At 39.6% G+C, this 20,167-nt stretch overlaps 2 protein-coding genes across 2 annotated transcripts; both read right to left on the reverse strand.

The window, feature by feature from the left end:
• Positions 1 to 2,820: 2,820 nt before the first annotated feature.
• LOC137709965 (uncharacterized) lies at positions 2,821 to 7,145 on the reverse strand. The gene is made up of 6 exons (XM_068448941.1): positions 6,915 to 7,145; positions 5,260 to 5,328; positions 4,729 to 5,136; positions 4,056 to 4,578; positions 3,524 to 3,588; positions 2,821 to 3,327 (listed from the first exon to the last, which is right to left on the reverse strand). Exons 1-6 carry the CDS (start codon positions 7,143 to 7,145, stop codon positions 2,821 to 2,823), a joined length of 1,803 nt encoding a protein of 600 aa, XP_068305042.1.
• Positions 7,146 to 18,279: 11,134 nt separating this feature from the next.
• LOC137709966 (labd-13Z-ene-9,15,16-triol synthase, chloroplastic-like) lies at positions 18,280 to 18,861 on the reverse strand. Its single transcript, XM_068448942.1, has 2 exons — positions 18,488 to 18,861; positions 18,280 to 18,373 (listed from the first exon to the last, which is right to left on the reverse strand). Exons 1-2 carry the CDS (start codon positions 18,859 to 18,861, stop codon positions 18,280 to 18,282), a joined length of 468 nt encoding a protein of 155 aa, XP_068305043.1.
• Positions 18,862 to 20,167: the final 1,306 nt, after the last annotated feature.

Consider the following 20,167-nt stretch of genomic DNA (forward strand, 5'->3'; position numbering starts at 1 on the left):
TTTTCATCGAAACATTTTTATTAAAAACGCTTCCATTGAGCCAACTGCAATTCTTTGAAAATATTTTTATTAAAAACGTTTTTGTTAGATCTCTTGAGTAAAACTCAAATTTAAAGTTATAATTCTATTTCTGTTGCAGGAAAATGATTGCGTAAATCCTAGTATATATAGGGATATCCTTGAATATTCTCTTTAGTAGTTAATATTTTATTAGAGTTATAATCCTATTAAGTTAATAATTTAATCTTGCCTATTACTATAAATAAAGGCACAATGGGTGATACAAAACACTCATCAGAATTATATCTTTCTCTTCTCTCTCCTACCATCGGCCTTCTCCGTCTCTAGTCCTAGATACACTTCAGTAAATTAGGCTTACAACATGTTATCAGCACGCTCTTGCTAGAAGTCAAGAAACTGAAGGATCGTGGAGGAGGCTTTCTTCTACAACATCAAGAGCTTTCAATTATTTTTTGCCAATCAGGTTCTTTTAAAATAAATTAAGATATTTGAAACGATCTTGAAGCATGAAAACATTCCTCATGATGCATGAACCCATGTATTTATATTTTCCTTTCAATTATATATATTGCATATGTGTTCATAAATTTTGTCAATATATATATATATATGACACACCCCGACCGAGATCAGGGCATGCTAGCCGTCACGTGAAAGTGACGAAATCATGTGCACAGTACGGAAGCTAATAAAATAATAATAAAAGTACGAATAAATAAAAACCAGCTATACACATTGTAGAAACATACATGTGCAAGCGTAAGTGTGAAAACAAAGTTCAGAGCACGAAGACCTAATGCAGTCCGGGAGAAACAACACTACAAAAACACACCCAAAGGTGGTCCTACACGTGATAATCTGTCAGATATGCCGGGAAAATCCTCTGGGGAGCCACCACAAGTGCTAGTCAACTAGAACCTGGAGGGGCGCAAAATAGAAAGTGTGAGTGGGCAAAAACAAAACTTTTCAAAAAACCATTTCATAAACAAGGTTCTAACCCCTCGCCGTAAAACATGTATACTTCCTAAAAAATAGCATATACATATATATAAGTCATGCTCAGAAATATGCCATGCCAGATGCCTTGAAATAAAATGCAAGTGCTCAGGAAATGTCAAATCAATGCCATGTAATCTGTCAGCCGGAGTCACCTAACGTGACCTGTACGGCTGAATCTAGAGCTCAAATCTCCATCTCACTAACTATACCTGCACACGAGTTGGAACCACCTAAAGTAGTCTGTACGACAGGACTGCGTGCATAATAAGTACGCTTAAGTGCTACGATCACGTGAAGGCTGGGCGAATAATCGCGAGTCACCTACGAGTCGGAACCACCTAAAGTGGTCTGTACGACAGGACTGTGCACCTAACTTGGATCCAAGATGAGCGTGTGGTGCGGGAGGTGAACATCACATGAAGGACTGTGCCCAACTCTGGGCGGGAGCACTGACACCGGGGGTGCGGGTTATGAGCTCTCTACGCATCTCAAATCACTACTGAACATAAACATAAATCATAACTCACCTGGCACTTACCTGCGCGTCCGCAGCACCAAACATATATACATATGCGACTAATAATGCATAAATAAATGGCAAACACTATGCATGGCATATAAATGTATAAACGTTTCCATTCCCTTTCTGGGAAAAATGTAAGTATATAGGTATATACGGAAAACCAAAAGCCCACTCACTGGTATGTAGAAGGGTCGTAACCCCCTAGCCTCGAGTGACCGCGCTCGTCCTCGGGATAGGTCTCACCTATATGCGAAACAACTATAAAAACGTAAATTTTAAAGCACATAACTAACAACACGAAATAACTTCTCATACAATGCTCAAATGGGGTGTATGAATACACCAACGTGATCTACTCAACCTCAGGAACATCCCCATATTTTTAGAAAAATTTTCCGACGCCTCACGCGCCGCCCACGCGTAGGCACGTGCCTAGCACACTGATGGTGTCAGTTAATGCCGTCAGGAATATTCCGTTAAATCTAACTGATGCCGTTAACGCCGTTAGGAATATTCGGTCCAAACTGACGGAATATTCCGTCATCTTCTCCGGCCAAACTCCGGCGCCGTCGCCGACACCGGAAAACCGGGAAAGCTTTAAAACCTTGTATCTTCTTCGTTTTTCAACCAAATTTCACAAAATTGGTACCAAAATGAAGCTTACAACAAGAGGAACAAATCCATACCACTTTCAAGCACTAAAACCCACGGAATCTCACCAGGAAAACACCACCAACTCCGGCCAAGCTTGTAACTCACGATCCTGACGTCCAAAACCTTCAAAAGAACCACCTCGAGCCTCCTAAGGACCTCACCAAGCTTGAAATTCCCAAAAACACAAGAATTAACGTGTGCATGAACAGTGACCAAATCGGGGGATCCCGAGTTCGACGTGAAAACGAAGGTATCCTTACCTGAAATGGGTATGGTTGAACTCCTAAGGACCTCACGAGCACGAATATGTAATTTTTTTCCTCGATCTGTGAAGGTTTCAATGGTTTTTGGGTGTGTCCGTACATATGGGGATAGAAAAGGAAGAGAGAGGGAAAAGGACAGGGATACAGGATAGGGAAAAGGGTGAGGGAGTGTGGGAGTGTGTGTGTGGTCCAAAACCAGCCAAACAAAACCCAAAAACAACCACACAACGAAACAAACATGCTAGGGGCAAAATCGTCATTTCACCCCTACGGTACGAAAAGTCTGGGACAGGCTGTCACAACCCACCCACCTTAGTAAAATTTCGTCTCGAAATTCAAAACAACCACTCACAGCAACCCCTAGCGATCAAAGAACAACCGTGGATACAAATCTTTCATCCGATCTTCAGTTTCCCAAGTAGCTTCCTCCACAGAATGATTCCTCCACAAAACTTTCACCAAATTCACTGTCTTGTTCCTTAGAATCTTTTCTTTCCAATCTAGAATTGTCACTGGTTCTTCATCATAAGTCAAATCCGGATTGATTTCCAAGGGTTGAGGAGGTATCACATGAGACGGATCTACAACATAATGTCGAAGCATGGACACGTGAAAAACGTTATGTACTTTAGCTAACTCAGGAGGCAACTCCAGCCTGTAAGCTACCTCGCCGACTCGCTCGGTGATCATGTATGATCCGATATACCTGGGACTCAGCTTACCTTTCTTTCCAAACCGTACGACGCTTCTCCACGGTGAAAGCTTCAGAAATACCCAATCGCCAACCTCATACATTCTGTTAATAGCATGCCGATCTGCTAAACTCTTTTGCCTATCCTGGGCCGCCTTCAGGTTAGACTTGATTACCTGAACATTTTGAGTAGTCTCCTCAACAATCTTCGGGCCCACCAAAACTCTTTCTCCAACCTCTGACCAACACAACGGTGTGCGACAAGATCTACCATACAACGCCTCAAATGGTGCCATGCCGATACTCGAATGAAAGCTGTTGTTGTAGGCAAATTCCATTAAATCCAACCGCTTGTGCCAAGCATCACCAAACTGTAACACCAAAGCTCGCAACATATCCTCCAACGTCTGAATGGTTCTCTTTGATTGTCCGTCCGTCTGAGGATAAGCCGTACTATAAAGTAGTCTCGTACCCAAAGCTTCCTGAAAAGCTACCCAAAACTTAGATGTAAATCTTGGATCACGATCCGAGACAATACTCACAGGGACACCATGGTACTTCACGATCTTCGAGATAAACAACTCAGCTAATCGGCCCAAAGAATACTTCTCCCTTACTGGAATAAAGTGTGCTGACTTAGTAAGTCGATCAACAATCACCCAAATGCCGTCAAAACCATTATGTGTACACGGAAGCTTGTACACAAAATCCATAGTAATATTTTCCCATTTCCACTCTGGAACGGGAAGCGGTTGCAATAACCCAAACGGCTTCTTCCTTTCCGCCTTAACTTGCTGACAAACAGCACACTTACTCACATACTCAGTTATCTCCCTCTTCATACCCGGCCAATAATAAAATGGTCGAATGGTATGATACATTTTAGTAGCTCCTGGATGCATACCGTAAGCTGAGATATGTGCTTCATCGAGAATTGCTTTCTTTAAATCCAAATTATTAGGCACGAACATCCTACCTTCCTGCATCAGCATACCATCCGAATCACGAACTCTAAGGTCTCTCATCCTTCTTCGATCTCGAGCTTGGATCATTTCTTGAGTTTCCATATCAGCTACTTTAGCTTCAAGCACCCGATCAACTAAAATTAGCCTAACTTGAAAATTAGCAAGTAAAGCCACCTCTCGATCTTCCGCCTCCAACCTCACTCCCGTAGATCTTAAGTCTGCTAGAAGGGGAATGCGACTAGCATACAATGCATTAATACGACCCTGCGACTTCCTACTAAGTGTATCAGCCACTACATTTGCACGACCAGGGTGATAGTCAATCGTGCAGTCATAATCACTAAGCAACTTCATCCACCTCCACTGACGAAGATTAAGATCCCTCTGCGTAAAAAGATACTGAAGACTCTTATGATCTGTAAAGATCTTACATTTCTCTCCATAAAGGTAATGTCTCCACAACTTCAATGCAAAAATAATGGTTGCTAACTCCAAATCATGTGTAGGGTAATTCAACTCATGAGGTTTCAATTGTCGTGAAGCATACGCAATTACCCTACCATGCTGCATCAACACACATCCCAGACCATTCAAAGAAGCATCACTATAGACCTCGAAATCACCACTATCGTTCGGGAGCGCCAAAACAGGTGCATGAGTGAGACAATACTTCAACTGTTGGAAACTCTGCTCACACTTGTCATCCCACTCAAATTTAACGCCTTTCCTCGTTAACTTCGTCAGTGGTAAAGCAATCACAGAAAAATCCTTAACAAACCATCGATAATACCCTACTAAACCAAGGAAACTCCTCACCTCAGTAACGGTTTGCGGTTGCTCCCATTTCTCCATAGCTGCCACTTTTTGAGGATCCACCAAGATACCCTGAACTGAAATGACGTGCCCCAAAAATGCAACTTGGTCTAACCAAAATTGGCACTTGCTAAACTTAGCATACAACTGGTGTTCCCTTAACCTTTTCAACACCAAGGTAAGATGTTGAACATACTCCGCTTTAGACTTAGAATACACCATAATATCGTCAATGAAAACAATAACAAACCTATCCAAATATGGTTGGAATACTCGGTTCATCAAATCCATAAAAGCAGCTGGTGCATTCATCAATCCAAATGGCATAACAAGAAACTCGTAATGACCATAACGAGTCCTGAAAGCCGTCTTAGGAACATTATCCCTACTAATCTTCAACTGATAATATCCAGATCTCAAGTCAATCATGGAGAATACACAAGCACCTCGAAGCTGATCAAATAAATCATCAATACGCGGCAACGGATAACAGGAGCACTAACACTGGGGGTGTAGGTTATGAGCTCTCTACGCATCTCAAATCACTACTGAACATAAACATAAATCATAACTCACCTGGCACTTACATGCCCGTCTGCAGCACCAAACATATATACATATGCGACTAATAATGCATAAATAAATTGCAAACAATATGCATGGCATATAAATGTATAAACGTTTCCATTCCTTTTCTGGGAAAAATGTAAGTATATAGGTATATACGGAAAACCAAAAGCCCACTCACTGGTATGTAGAAGGGTCGTAACCTCCTTGCCTCGAGTGACCGCGCTTGTCCTCGGGATAGGTCTCACCTATATGCGAAACAACTATAAAAACGTAAATTTTAAAGCACATAACCAACAACACGAAATAACTTCTCATACAATGCTCAAATGGGGTTTATGAATACACCAACGTGATCTACTCAACCTCAGGAACATCCCCATATTTTTAGAAAAATTTTCCGACGCCGCACGCGCCCCCACGCATCGGCCAAGGCATGGCCACACGCGCCGTCCACGCGTAGGCATGTGCCTGGCACACTGACGGCGTCATTTAATGCCGTCAGGAATATTCCATTAAATCTAGCTGATGCCGTTAACGCCATTAGGAATATTCCGTCCAAAATGACGGAATATTCCGTCATCTTCTCCGGCCAAACTCCGGCGCCGTCGCCGGCTCCGGAAAACTGGGAAAACTTTAAAACCTTGTATCTTCTTCATTTTTCAACCAAATTTCACAAAATTGGTACCAAAATGAAGCTTACAACAAGAGGAACAAATCTATACCACTTTCAAGCACTTAAACCCACGGAATCTCACCGGGAAAACACCACCAACTCCGGCCAAGCTTGTAACTCACGATCCCGACGTCCAAAACCTTCAAACGAACCACCCCGAGCCTCCTAAGGACCTCACCAAGCTTCCTACAAGCTTGAAATTCCCAAAAACACAAGAATTAACGTGTGCATGAACAGTGACCAAATCAGGGGATCTCGAGTTCGACGTGAAAACGAAGGTATCCTTACCTGAAATGGGTATGGTTGAACTCCTAATGACCTCACAAGCACGAATATGTAATTTGTTTCCTCGATCTGTGAAGGTTTCAATGGTTTTTGGGTGTGTCCGTACATATGGGGATAGAAAAGGGAGAGAGAGAGGGAAAGGGACATGGATACGAGATAGGGAAAGAGGTGAATGAGTGTGGGAGTGTGTGTGTGGTCCAAAACCAGGTAAACAAAACCCAAAAACAACCACACAACGAAACAAACATGCTAGGGGCAAAATCGTCATTTCACCCCTACGGTATGAAAAGTCCGGGACGGGCTGCCACATATATATTTATTCATGCAATATGCAATAATGCTATGTGGAATTTGTGAGTCAAAGTATCGAAATTAATTTAGAAGCACTTAGGGTTTTTTAACCCTAAAATTCGAAAAAAAAAATATGGGAATTAATGCGGCATAAGCCGTGGTTCACCGCTGCGTCACTGCTGGCATCACCGCCGCCGAGCCCCGATGTTGGCCTACAGCCTAGCCGCATGGAGTATCTTGGGACGATGTCATTGGACGTCTGGACCACACGACAGTAGTCTTTTGGGCTTTGCTGCGCATGCATGGCACCCAGGCTTTTGGCCTGGTTAGGGTTTTGAAACGGGCATGTAGCCCTAGCCCACTCCAACAAGCCTGCAGCTCTGATGGGCTCACTCATGCGTTATTGGACCATCTTCAGCAAGTGCGATGCTTGTTGGGCTCGTCCCTCTCGCCACTTGCAGCAAGCTTGCTTACTTGCTGGGTCCCTGTGCCTCAGCTCGCGATCCAAGGGCAGCCTTTTGACTGGGCTTCTCGTACCCATGCCTAAATTGAAGCCAGCATTTGTTGGGCTTCGCGCGCACCCTATACCCAGGCCCGCCCTCGTGTTGGGCCTGTGCTTCTCTTGCCAATTTTGTGGCCCAAAATCAGCAGCTTAGCTGCTGGGCTTATCCCAGACCCGGACCCATAGGCTGCAACTATGATTGGGCTGCATTGCAACAAACCCGTGGCTTACTAAGCCCCTTTTTTAGGGCCTCGCCCCACGCACGACGCCCAAGCCCACCAAGATTGGGCTATAATTTTAACCCGAATGTTATTATTATTTTTGCTTCTACAATCAAACCTGAATGGTTACGATCTATTGAATTAATTAAAGTGACCAGTAGCCCATTAATCTGATAATTAATCCAAAATTATTGACCTGAAGTTCACTTTTTGGCAATTAACGACTCAATAAATTATTTCTTTTCTTTGAACCGTTGACTATCTTTTGTAATTTGAATGCACTCACACTTGGGTTCCTAAAGCAATCCACAAATTCACTACACTTTATTGTATATTGTCTTTTGTGTTCTTGTAGGTACCCCTATATATGAACCTAACATTCATAACTAAATCGAACCTATAGTTTTGAATTTAGTGCGTTTGAAACTTGCAGTTTTCATTCAAAACTTACCACATGAAACCCGTAGCTTTCATGTTTGAATTAAACCAATACATGTTTATAGAACCTGCATGTTCTATGACATGTGTCTATGACTTCCATACGACTAACCACGTTTTGTTGTACCCTCTGTTTTAGGGACATGTCGAACTTGAATGCCTGGAAATTTTCCGTATTATGTCCTTGTTTTGTTGTAGTTTCTGTGTTGGCACATGGCATTATTTTTCTTTGCTTGCTGGTTTTAGGTGTACTGATTCTGCTTTGTATAGTTTTTTTTCCTTCACAAAAGACTCACCAATTATTGTACCTTGTTCCATCAATTATATCCTTCAACATATATCAACTAGGAAATAATGGATGCCAATTTTTTGTTTACCTTATAATATGTCTGGTGTACTAGAATTTCATCACAATTCAACTCTAGGGTGCTGTTAAATTTGAGTACTGTTTTGATTCTAAATGTGCTTTGTTTTATTTTTCTTGAATTTCAAATACTTGGAAAATGATTGTCGGTGTTCATGTCTTACACCTGTGTTTTGTTACGAGTTAAGGAGTTGGTGCTTTGTCAGGGTTAAGTAATATGAGAAATATGTTTGTGCTGCCAACTATGGTTTGCAATTTATATGTAAATGTAATATAGAGAATAAGCACTGGATTTGGCACGTTGACTTCAATGACTAGGCACTGATTTTTTTCCTAATTGTGAAGATGTTGCAGCTTATTAGAAGTCATAAGGCGGTAACGACAGCACCCCATCCGATTTCTTCACCTTCTATTTCAGTTGCCATTGCTCTAGCATATATGGAGCCCAGATCGGTTAATCCGATTGATGCAGCTGATGCAGTTGCTCCCCAATCCTCCCAAGCTCCAGTGTCATCAGCCTCTTTAGTTGCGCTACCTGTTAGCGCCAGTCGTGGTCATTGCCGCCCTCGCATGCACGACACGACACGATATCGACATCCACTACTCATGCCTCGGGGTCCCAACCAGGTAAACATGTGATAAATGCAATAACTGCTCGAATAAATCTCTTATGCTAAATTTTGTCAATATTTATATTGCTAATCAAATTTGCCGTATTCTGTTACCAGTGTTTGATATAAATGATTCTATTTGTTGGAGCATGAATGCCAATGGTCGGTTTACGTCAAACCTGTGAATTGAGTTCAAAATAATGTAGCAACAAATAACTTAAAAACTGAGTTGCTAAATAGAATGTGGATGTTAAATGTTCCTCATCTGATTAAAATTTTTAGTTGGCTTTTGATTTTGGATAGGTTAGAAACTAGATATACACTATGCAATATTTCATTACAATGTCCAGGGTTTGGGATTGTTGTTGATATCATATATTATTCATTACAATGTCCAAGGTTTGGGAATTGTTATAATTTTAGGGGAGGTTTTGCCAGAATTATGGTTTTATTTGTTGTATTTGTTTGAATGCTTTTTTATTTTTTTGCAACAAAGAAAAATACTCGGGGACCTTGTCGCCAGTTGAAGATGACGAAGGTCACCCGCGTGACCAACGAACGTATCACGATCGGATATGACGACTGACATTGGGTTGCACCAACGGCGGAGCAGCATAGTGCATTGGCCCATGACATTGGTCAAGTCGTTCGGACCTCTTGCCCTATGCAATGGAAGTCTTGGAAGGCGATGTCTTGGAAGGTAATGGAAGTCTTGGAAGGCGACGCACAGTTGTCGGTAAGTATCCTACCTTTTAATTGTTTTTTTCTTCAAATTTTATACATTTATATTACTTAATGTATGTAATTAATTTGTTACATTGCAGATGAACTATAGTTTCAATGACATCAACGACGATATGTTGGCGTACGTCGTTAGACTTTTCGCTGAACAATACAAGCAGTGGAAGAGCAACTTACACCAATATTTTGAGACATTTGATGATTCGTAGGTCGCTCTTAAGGAGGGTTGCCCGAAGGAATTTGAGGCCCCAGAAGATAGTTAAGTGTGGTTCTGCAATCATTTTCAGGAGCTCGGTTATGTGGTACGTTTTTTATATTAAGTTCAAAAGTATTATATGTTTCTTACTATTGTTTATTGATTTTTTATATTTCATTTAAATTAGAACTAATACGTTTGTTTTTTGTATAACAGAAGAAGGCAAAAGCTAACAAGAGCAATTGAGAGAAGAAGACTATTTTCCATCATTCTAGTTCGAGACCCTTCTCATATAGGATGAAGGTGCGGCGGCAGGTAATAATAAAGTTTTTCATATTCAATTTTTAATATGTCAATAATATTAATTGTATTTTTGTACTAACAATTTTTGTATCTTGTTCTACTAAGGGGGGGTTCAAAATTCCTGGAGATCGATATCTTTAGTGACATTTATGTTCGACCCCGGGATGAGTTGGCTGAGTCATTTCATGTAAGTATTCTTCAATTGTAATTACTATCTTATGCATTCAAGTATCATGGTTATTATTTGAATGTTATTATTAATATTTTCATGTTATATTACATAGGCGACTATGATGGAAAAAAGGCAGTTGGTTCTTCAAAAGTCTGCCTCCCAGCTTCCTTCCGAGACTCCACTCGAGTCTGTGGATCCCCAGAGGATGCGGGGTTTCAGATCCTTACAGAGACCTTGGATTAGACTCTCGGGCAGAGGCCGGGGACGTATTGTAGGGGGATGGGGAATGCCCGACGGTAGGAACCTAGAGCCTTTTCATCATCGCAGTCAAAGAGTCAGGTGACAGCTTTGACAGTAGAGGTGGCTGACCTTAAGACTGAGCTTGTCACATGCCGAACCCGACATATGTCTAGGATCGATGCGTGATGTCACCCAACATCCGTATATCTAACAGATCTCGCCTCCGAGATCTACAAGGCATAACTCAAGATCCAACTGCGTAATAATTTTTCATATGCTTTATGGCTACATCTAACCTCCTTGTTAGACTACCTACGTACCCTAAATAGGGATCAAGCTATTCGTAGTTCATCCTTTCACTACACTCGAATATTCATCACATAAACGGCCATGTCTCAACATAATACACAATTCAACGCGTGCAGCATCTTAAGGAACAATTAACGAAGCACAACAATAATCTATAGCCATATTGGTTAACGGTCTATCATAATCATAACAATTACATCCAACAACATCCAATAATCACACCAAATAATAACACGTACAATATACTAAAATGCAGGGCTAAAGCGACACACTTCAGCTAAAGCCTGCATCTCTGAAGTTGAAATCAAATCCAAGGAACCAAGACACTAAAGGGATTCTGGACCTCTCAACGAAATCTAAACCAGGATACGATTCCGGACCATCACTCAACGGAATCGCGAAGTAGAAGGGATTCCGAACCATCACACAATGAAATCGCGGAGTAGAAGGGATTCCAGACCATCACTCAACGGAATCCGAGTGGATATAATTCCGGACCATCACTCAACGGAATTCGAACCAGGAGACGATTTTGGACCATCACTTAATGGAATCGCATATTACAATACATAACGAACCACTCAATGAAATCTAAGGCAGGATACGATTTCAGACCATCACTCAATGGAATCACGGAGTATAAGGGATTCTAAACCATCACTCAACGAAATCGTGGAATATGAGGGATTCCGGACCATCACTCATCGGAATCCAGACAGAGCAAGGAACCGGACCTCTCAACGGAACCCTAACGGATACCCAGTTCTAGATCACTCAACGGAACTGAGTCGAAGGCCAAGGGATACAACAACGGCTCGAAGAAACAATGCAAGAACCAAGTACTCAATTTGGAAGGGCTGAATGACACAAAAAGTGAAATAAGGAAACAAGATGTGAAACAAGTGTCGAGCACCAAACCCTATGACAATGGGTTAACGGTCCACTACTAACCCTCACATTCATCACATCAAGCTAATCATACAAATCAAACCACACATTCCATAACAAGTTCAATACACAAGTCAAATCATATAAAATAAATAAGCATATCACCATATAATGCCATCATTACGTAAATCGAGAGGGCACGTCATCACAATGAGCCCATTAAGCTCCATAAAATCTCCCCGTACTCTAAGATCGGCAACACACTAGAAGAACTCACGCTAGTTGACTGAAAAGTCAACCATCGATCAAGGTCAAGAGTAGGGTCCATAACCCTAGAAATCTAAACTGGATGATCCGCTTATCAAATTCTTGATCTGTAACTTCCCAAAGTCCACATTAGACTTCTAGAATAGCATACTAGAGTCTCACTATGATCCAACGGTCGAATCTCCGCCAATCACAAATTCAAGTGGCAGTCAACAATTAATTTTGCTAACTTAGAAATCCAGTTTGGGAAGATCCATACATCAGATTCCTGATTCGTTAGTTCCAGCTATCCTCAAATATTACGTTCTATAACGCATTAAAGTTTGGTGACGATCCAATGATCGGATCGTCGATTTAAATTTTGATCTAGTGATGTATCATAATGAAACTAAGTTCAAACAATCAAACCACGTCATACGGATATCAATTATGAAATCATGCCATCTAATTGAACTTAGAAAGACATCGCTGGCCCACTGACCACACGCCGTCGAACGCGCCACTGCGGGTGGCAGTCGGCCGACCCGACTTGCCGAAAAATTCAACAAATTCCAAAAATTATCAAATTTTACAAATCTCAATGAGTAGAGCAAGTTTTATACCTGTGTCCAAGTCCAATTTGGTCGAAAAAAGCTCCAATTTCCCTTGAGTTTGCCTCAAACCATAGAAATGGATGGCTTCGATCCATCACCTCCGATGCTCCGCCGCCCTCATAGTTGTTTGGGCTTTGTTCTAGGCCTCAAGAGGAGTAGTTTGATGGTGGTTATTGATAGTGAGGGTTACCGAAATGGCAGATTGCCGTCGGGGTGTCCATCGCACCACTGGTGTGGTTTTCCATGAATTCGGGGTCAAACCCAGTCGGGTTTGGATGGGGAAGGGAGAGAGGAGGTCGGGGTGACGAATGGTGGTGTTGGATGGTTGCGATTCATCGAAAAAATGGATGAAATCGTGACGAAAACCGTGGCAAAAAAGGGTATGAAGTCAGGTCCTGAACTAGGTCAAGGGGGGATCCGGTTCCCTTTCTCTTCCCCCTCATTTCCCCTTCTTAATCCCTTTCCTGATTGGCCCTCTTCTCTCCATCCTTTCCCTCATTTCTCTCATTTCTCTTCTCTCCTTTCCATCACAATCGTCCATCTCTCTCATTTCTCTTCTTTCCATTTCATCCCAGCCACACACGTGGCGCATTCTTTTGCTCCAAAAATCTGGAGCCTTCTAAATGAGGGCAAAATTACAAAAATATCCCTGACTGTAAACGTTAATAACTCTTTCGTTATAATTCCGTTTCACAAACAGTTTGTACCTACGTGTTCGTGAGATCGAGCTCTATTCAAAAATATAAATTGTGATCTCGAAAGGTCTATGGATTTTAAATAATTAATTTTCAAACTTCGAAATTCGTAACTAGTTTAATTAAAATCTAAATTCAAATAAATTGATATAAATTCTCGAAAAATAATATAAAATTTCAATAATACAAATATGTAGATTATAACAATGAAATCCCTCCTGGATTCCATAGAGCTGGCCTCGTATAAGAGCCAGATGTCACAGATTGTACAGGCCCTCGGTCAGTTTGACATTTGTCTCCCGGATCTTCGTCCGCTGTCGACATCTGAGCCCCTCCAACCCGAGCATGCCCACAACTCTGCCCCTTCGACCTCTGAGTCTGTCCCCAACCTCGAAACCTTCTAGCCGCCTCCGAATGACGACCTCGTTGATTATGCCACATTATTTTCTTAGTTTTGTACTCCTTTACTTTTTAAACATTTTGCTTGTACATTCATTTATATTTATTTAAATAAATTATTTTCCTCTTCATTACATTTTTTTTAATTGCAATTTAATTTTATTACAAAATGAAAATAAAAAAACAAAACAAAAAATTAAAATTAAAATTATTTTTTATTTTTTATTTTTCTACGGTGAATACCTTCGTCTCGTAGTATTATAGCGATTAACAAGGTTTTGTCGCGCAACTGTAAACTGTCGTCGCGCAAAGTTTTGAGAGACGAACCCATGTTTGTATCTTGGTATTTTGTGCGATGAACACATTTGTTCCTATAAATTTTGTGTGACGAAGGCTAAACCGTCGTGTCCCGTTTTTGCGACCTATGCTATTGTTCGTCGCGCAAAGTCTTTCTTCACGATCTTTGCGCGACGAAGTTTCCATCGCGCATACATTTGTGTGACAGAATGACATTTTGCTCGACCAACTTTTGTTTGTCGCGTAAATAGTTAAACGTATTAGTGTCTGCAGATTTGGTGGAGTTATTTGAGGCCGTGATAATTCTCGTCATAAGTCATATATATAATAATAGTCTACAACAACTACATGCATTATATAGATCCATTACTTGCTGCAGGTTTTAGAATACATATATATTCTTATATATTGCTGCATGCTCTGAAGGTATGTATTGTAGTTTGCATTTGATGCAGCACCATGCACTGAAGGCATCGTCATTCATATAAGAGCAGAAAGTTTGTTTTCCATGTCGGTCAGTAGCATGTGTTTTTAAAAAGAATTCATATTTTTCCCGTGTGGTTTATGGTAGAAAAATCATTTTGTGTCCACGTGTTTTTTCTTTTAAAAAAAAATTTAGTTTTTTTTTCACTGATTTTTCATTATGCTTTAATTGAAATCAATTATGAAAATGTACCTTGTGATTTTCATAATTGGTTGATTTCCAAAAATCATTTCATTTCATTTATTCTGCATGATTGCGTTAGTATCTTGCAAAGTTTGAGGAGATAGTAATTGACGGCCATGGGCCACGTTAGTGTCGTGCCACTTCTACTTGAAGGCTGAAGAGAGATCGAGTAACAAAGCGCGGAGACAAAACTGCTTACTAGTATGCGTGTCTAGTTGATGAGTTTTGTAAGTCTTTTTATACTCATTTCTCTTAGTGTTTGTCCCGGTTTAGGAGCCCAAAGATTTTCGCAATGGTGGGTTTTGCCTTGTTAAATCCTAAATCCTTGTGCACTTTTTATTTATCTTTTTAATTATCTTTTTAATTGCATATGTGTAGGATAGTTTGATATGTGATGTGAATGTGGAATTAATTTGAGAATTGAAAATTGAATTGAATTTTTAAATTGGAACTTATTCACCCCCTATAGACTAAACTAGTACCATCCTATAACTTTCAAAAACTTCAAAACAAGAAGAGCAAACGACTTGAGGAGGAGTAAGGACCTTTACTTCATCACTGAACTCACCACAAAAGTTCCAAGAGGCTTGCGTGTATCCCGAATTGTTGCGAAGGGATCTGGCACTTGGAAAGGTGTCGATAAAGGCAAGAAGATATGTTATCCAGCCGGTACTAACAATGTTATTGGCTACAGAAAAATATTCCACTATGAGAACAAGGGATCCGGGAAAGATGACAGGTGGATCATGCTTGAGTTTGATCTTCATCAGTCGCTTATACACAACCAACAAGCAAGTATTTACGTATACAATTTTGTGTTTGTTCTTCTTGAATCTTATGGACTGCTACTATTTCACCTTTCTATGTGTTTTCTTGCGTATTGTTTTTGGACAAGTCTCTTAAATCTACAAGCATAAAGATCAAATATTGAACATTAACACGTAAATTTTAAGATACATTGTCGATCTTAAATACTTTATGTTTGTTGAAAATTTTCGTGAGGTTTTTAGTTTGTCGGATTAAAAGTAATTAGGTTTGTGTGAAGAAAATACTCACTGAAAGCCATACTTGATTTCTTTTCGTTGCTCGCTAGGCAGGGGAGAATTCTTGTTTTTCATATACGGGACATTCAATCTTGGATTAATTTAATTAAATAACATGATTTTTATCGGATGTGCAGGAGAAGAAATATGTTCTATGTATACTTCGTAAAAATGAGGAATTCAACAAGAAACAAAAACAACGAGCAGAGGAGGATGAGATGGTTGGAGAAGATGATAATAAATCAGCTTGTTCGATTGAGACGTACGGAAAACGGCAGCGTCTCTTACATGTGTACCTGATCTGCAATACCTCTAGCCACGCAACAATATGATCAGTAGTCCACCATTAACAGGTGGATTAGTGCATGCAAGAGAAGAAAAACCGGGACAAGAATTACTTCTACCTTGCGTTAACAACATACCGTCATTTGCAGACAATGAACTGGGTGCCTTGCAATGGGAAGAAACTTGGTGTCAGTAACAGCAAAAACTCCAACCATGCATTGACAACATTGTACCACCTGCTGTAACACTACCTGATGATTTTATCAATATGTTGGCGACACAGGATATACTGCAACTATGCAAGCTGATCGTCATTATCCATATGTCAGTGAAACCGGATTTACTTGACAACTCAAGCTCATGATCATCAATATGTTGACGCCTCAGGATTTACTGTGACTACTCAAGCTCATGATCTTCATCAATATTTGGATGGCACAGGATTTGCTTCGACTACTCAAGTTGATCATCTTCATTCATATGTAGATGGCACAGGAATTGCTGCGAGTACTCAAGCTCATGATCTTCATCAATATGTCAACGGGAGAGGTTTTGCTGCGACTACTCAAGTTAATCATCTTCATTCATTTGTCGATGGCACAGGATTTACTGTGACTACTCAAGCTCATGATCTTCATTCATATGTCAGCGGGATAGGATTAATGCGACTACTCAAGTTGATCATCTTCATTCATATGTCGACGGCACAGGATTTGCTGTGACTACTGAACCTCATGATCTCCATCAATATGTTAACGGGACAGGATTTACTGCAACTGCTCAAGCTGATCATCTTTATCCATATATCGATGACACAGGATTCACTTCGACTACTACTCAAGCTGATCATCTTTATCCACCAAGTAATAATGTGTTTGGAGGATTGGGCGATTTAGTCAATGATAATTGCGCCTCAGACTATATAGGGGATGAGGATCCCTGAGTTTCTGTCGATGATAATTGCTACTCAGACTAACATCAGAGCCACAGCATGAGGATCTGTGAAGGAGAATGTTGTAAATTTTTAGGTTTTGGGTTATGTATTCCACTCATGTTGTAACAAATATTTTCCGAACCGGTGGTTGCTTCTATTGCAATCTTTGAAATTGAAATTTATATCCTTTTCTTTCTCTAATTAACTCGAACTTTAATTTATTTTTTGCTAGCTTAATTATTTGCCATGCAAGAGAATATTTAGCTTATTTACTTTCATCGTGTACTGAACTTATATATTTTTCTTATATATTGCTACTATTTGAAAGTGGAACAAATTTTAATTTCTCTTACGAGACAAAGTTACAAACCGCAAGAAAGGAAAGGAATACCAATTAATATTTTGCCTAGTGGCATTTGGCTCAAATTTGGTAGGTCTCATAGTCGACTCACATATAAAATGATTATGATACTACATATTTGCGGTGATTGTTGCTAGCCTAATAATAATGGGCATGATTGCTTACGTTTGTTGTGATATTCTGAGTGCATTATAATATCACATTATTTTTTTCAAGAAAAAAAAAAAAAGAAGAAGAAAAAAAAACATTTCCAGACAATGAAAAGAAATTGTTTCAATTTCCAACCTCTTGACATATGAGAGCTCTCTATAGACAATGAAATTTATAAAGAAAGTTGAGATTTCATCATAAAATTAATTAGCAATATAAAAAGTAGCCCAATTTACATATAAACTCATGCAAGGTTCATTCTTTTAGCAATGTGAATTTATTTTCAACAGTTTTCAAGCTACATCAACTTGAAAGAGCAACATAATCAAATAAGTAACATTGGTAATTAGACAACCACTTTTCCCACTTTACCTTACTATTGCCGCTAACATTATTTCACTCGCACTGTTATATATAATAGAGCTCAGCTTTCTTAATAGATTATTACATGATGTTTGTACCATACTTTATTGATCTCAAAATTACCAAGTCTTGGTCAACTTCATATCTTTAGGGACCCACTAAAGGATTCGTGTTGAGGCACCCTTGCCGAAGTGCAAGAGTTTCCCTCCAACTAGGAGGTCAATCACAACGACAAACATGTCAACGTCTAAATAAAAGCTCCTAGAGTCCCACATCGACTATGGACGAAAACGTATGCTTCTCGTCAACTATAAAAGGAGATCCTACAATTAAATCCAAATCCCATTATTGTACCTAAATTATTATTAGAACTCACTAATGATGATTATGCTTTAACCATTGTATTATGTAGACTCTATATTATTAATAAGAACTCATCTACCCTGGTGGACGTAGCCTGACTACAGGCGAACTTGACTTTGTTCCAAAGTCTTACTGATTTTGTGCATCAACACATGATTTTTCCATGTCCGGAAATATACACTCAACTAGCATCCCATAAATCTTTGTTGGTCTAGCAGAAATTCTGTAATCAAGATCCAAAGTCATTCTTGATAACACACTATGGTTTTTGCTTATTAGATTGTTGCTACCCACAGGTGGAGTAGACGTAGGGGAATGAAACACGAGGGCTTCTTACTCATAGAGTGTTGGATCCGACAACCGTGGAGTAGGGATGGTAACCAAAGGTATCTTCTTCTTCAAAACAATCCTAAACTTCTGCGAAACATCCGACTCCTCTCCTTGTGGCAGTTTCCAGTCAAAAGAATGCAAAAATGTAACAAGTAAATGCATCACCATCCTCTCAGCCATTGCAACCCCTGCCCATATTCTTCTACCTGACCTAAACAGAAAATAGTTGAAGTCACTCCCACTGTAGTCCCATTTACCATTCAAGAATCTATCCGGGTCGAATTCCAGTGGATTTTCCCAGCTAGAAGGATCTCTATGTTTCGCCCAAACGTTGATGAAATTCGAGAACCTTTCGGAATGGTGTAGCCTCCCACGGTGCATGTTTCACACCAACAACACACGAAGATACCGTCAAGGTGAATTTCCTTTGCAATGCCCTGTAAGTTCATACTTTTGGATCCTATGGTTTTTTACTCATTTCAGCTTGTCTAATGGGGAAATGTTTCAATTCAAACATTGATATTCATTCTCTTAAACAGGTTTTCAACTCTAAGTAATATTTTAGTTGAATGGTAGTTTATGTTATTTTTTCCTTTCATTTTCCGTTTTTGGTTTTTTTTTTTTCATCAAAGGTAGGTAATAATCATTAAAACGAAGTCCAAACGGACTAATTACATCTTACATAGTCCTAGAAGGAACCAACATATGAGCATGAGTAATGGTTCTTCATTGCAGCAATTACAAAATAGTACGTACATAAATTAAAAACTATAAACACGTTTTAACCCCAGAAGATTAATTAGTCCTCGACCTAGAGGTGGCTAGTAAAGAAAACCCTAACAGCCTAGGTGCTGGATGACCCACCGCAACTGCTCGGAAATCAGAAGTCGCCAACAACTCACACCACCAATTTCGCATCACAAAATAAGTCGTGAATGATGAAGTAAATATCAGCTTCAATTTGTATCCTTGCTAAAAGTAATTAGCATCACACAAATCCTCGTGCACAAATGAAATGTCAATTATGTATGTGAAGGGATTAACATGCTAGTATCAAAGTGTCGAGGCCTCAAAATGCATTTTCATATTAATCAAGTCATGCAACAAATATTCCTAGTGTTGCATGCATGCTTTATATTTCATCCGTGGGAGGGAGGGGTATCAATTCACCTCCCCAAAACTAATGCGGTGTAGATAATATCGTTTACTAAACAAAAATAATACTTTTTTTTTTCTATAGAACAATACTTGACTACTTAAAGATGAGTAGAAACTCCTACTAAAAACTCTTAGTGTTTTAATCACAGAGCTTTGTGTTCATGATCAGAACCGTTCATACTATGAATTACACTGTAAAGATTATCTCTGCAAAAAATAAATTAAAACTAAGGTTGTTTTGTCAATCTATTATAGCAAGTATATAGACGGTTCGTAATACTTTTAGCAATACCGTTCATTTGTTTTTAAACAGTTTGATGACTAAATGACCTTAATTTTAATTGATTTTTTTCGCTGAGACGATCTTTATATGGTGATTTATAATATGAACGGTTCTGATTATAAACACGAAGTTCTATAAATTAACAACGAACTATTTTGAATTTTTTTGAGTAGAAGTTCCTACTAATCTTTAAATAGCCAAATATTGTTCTTTTTTATATGGGATAGGATCAAAGGACAAATGTTT

Source organism: Pyrus communis, chromosome 12, assembly GCF_963583255.1.
Source record: "Pyrus communis chromosome 12, drPyrComm1.1, whole genome shotgun sequence".
NCBI lineage: Eukaryota > Viridiplantae > Streptophyta > Magnoliopsida > Rosales > Rosaceae > Pyrus > Pyrus communis.

Excerpts from the sequence above, each read along its gene's own strand:
- LOC137709965 (XM_068448941.1), bottom strand. The coding sequence starts at position 7,145 with ATGAGTGAGCCCATCAGAGCTGCAGGCTTGTTGGAGTGGGCTAGGGCT. Across the intron at positions 5,329-6,914 it reads ATGCCAGCAGTGACGCAGCG|TTGAAGATTAGTAGGGATAA; the intron begins GTGAACCACGGC and ends GGATATTATCAG. Across the intron at positions 4,579-4,728 it reads ACGATAGTGGTGATTTCGAG|TTGTGGAGACATTACCTTTA; the intron begins GTCTATAGTGAT and ends TTTGCATTGAAG.
- LOC137709966 (XM_068448942.1), bottom strand. The coding sequence starts at position 18,861 with ATGCACCGTGGGAGGCTACACCATTCCGAAAGGTTCTCGAATTTCATC. Across the intron at positions 18,374-18,487 it reads TCGGATCCAACACTCTATGA|AATTTCTGCTAGACCAACAA; the intron begins GTAAGAAGCCCT and ends TCTTGATTACAG.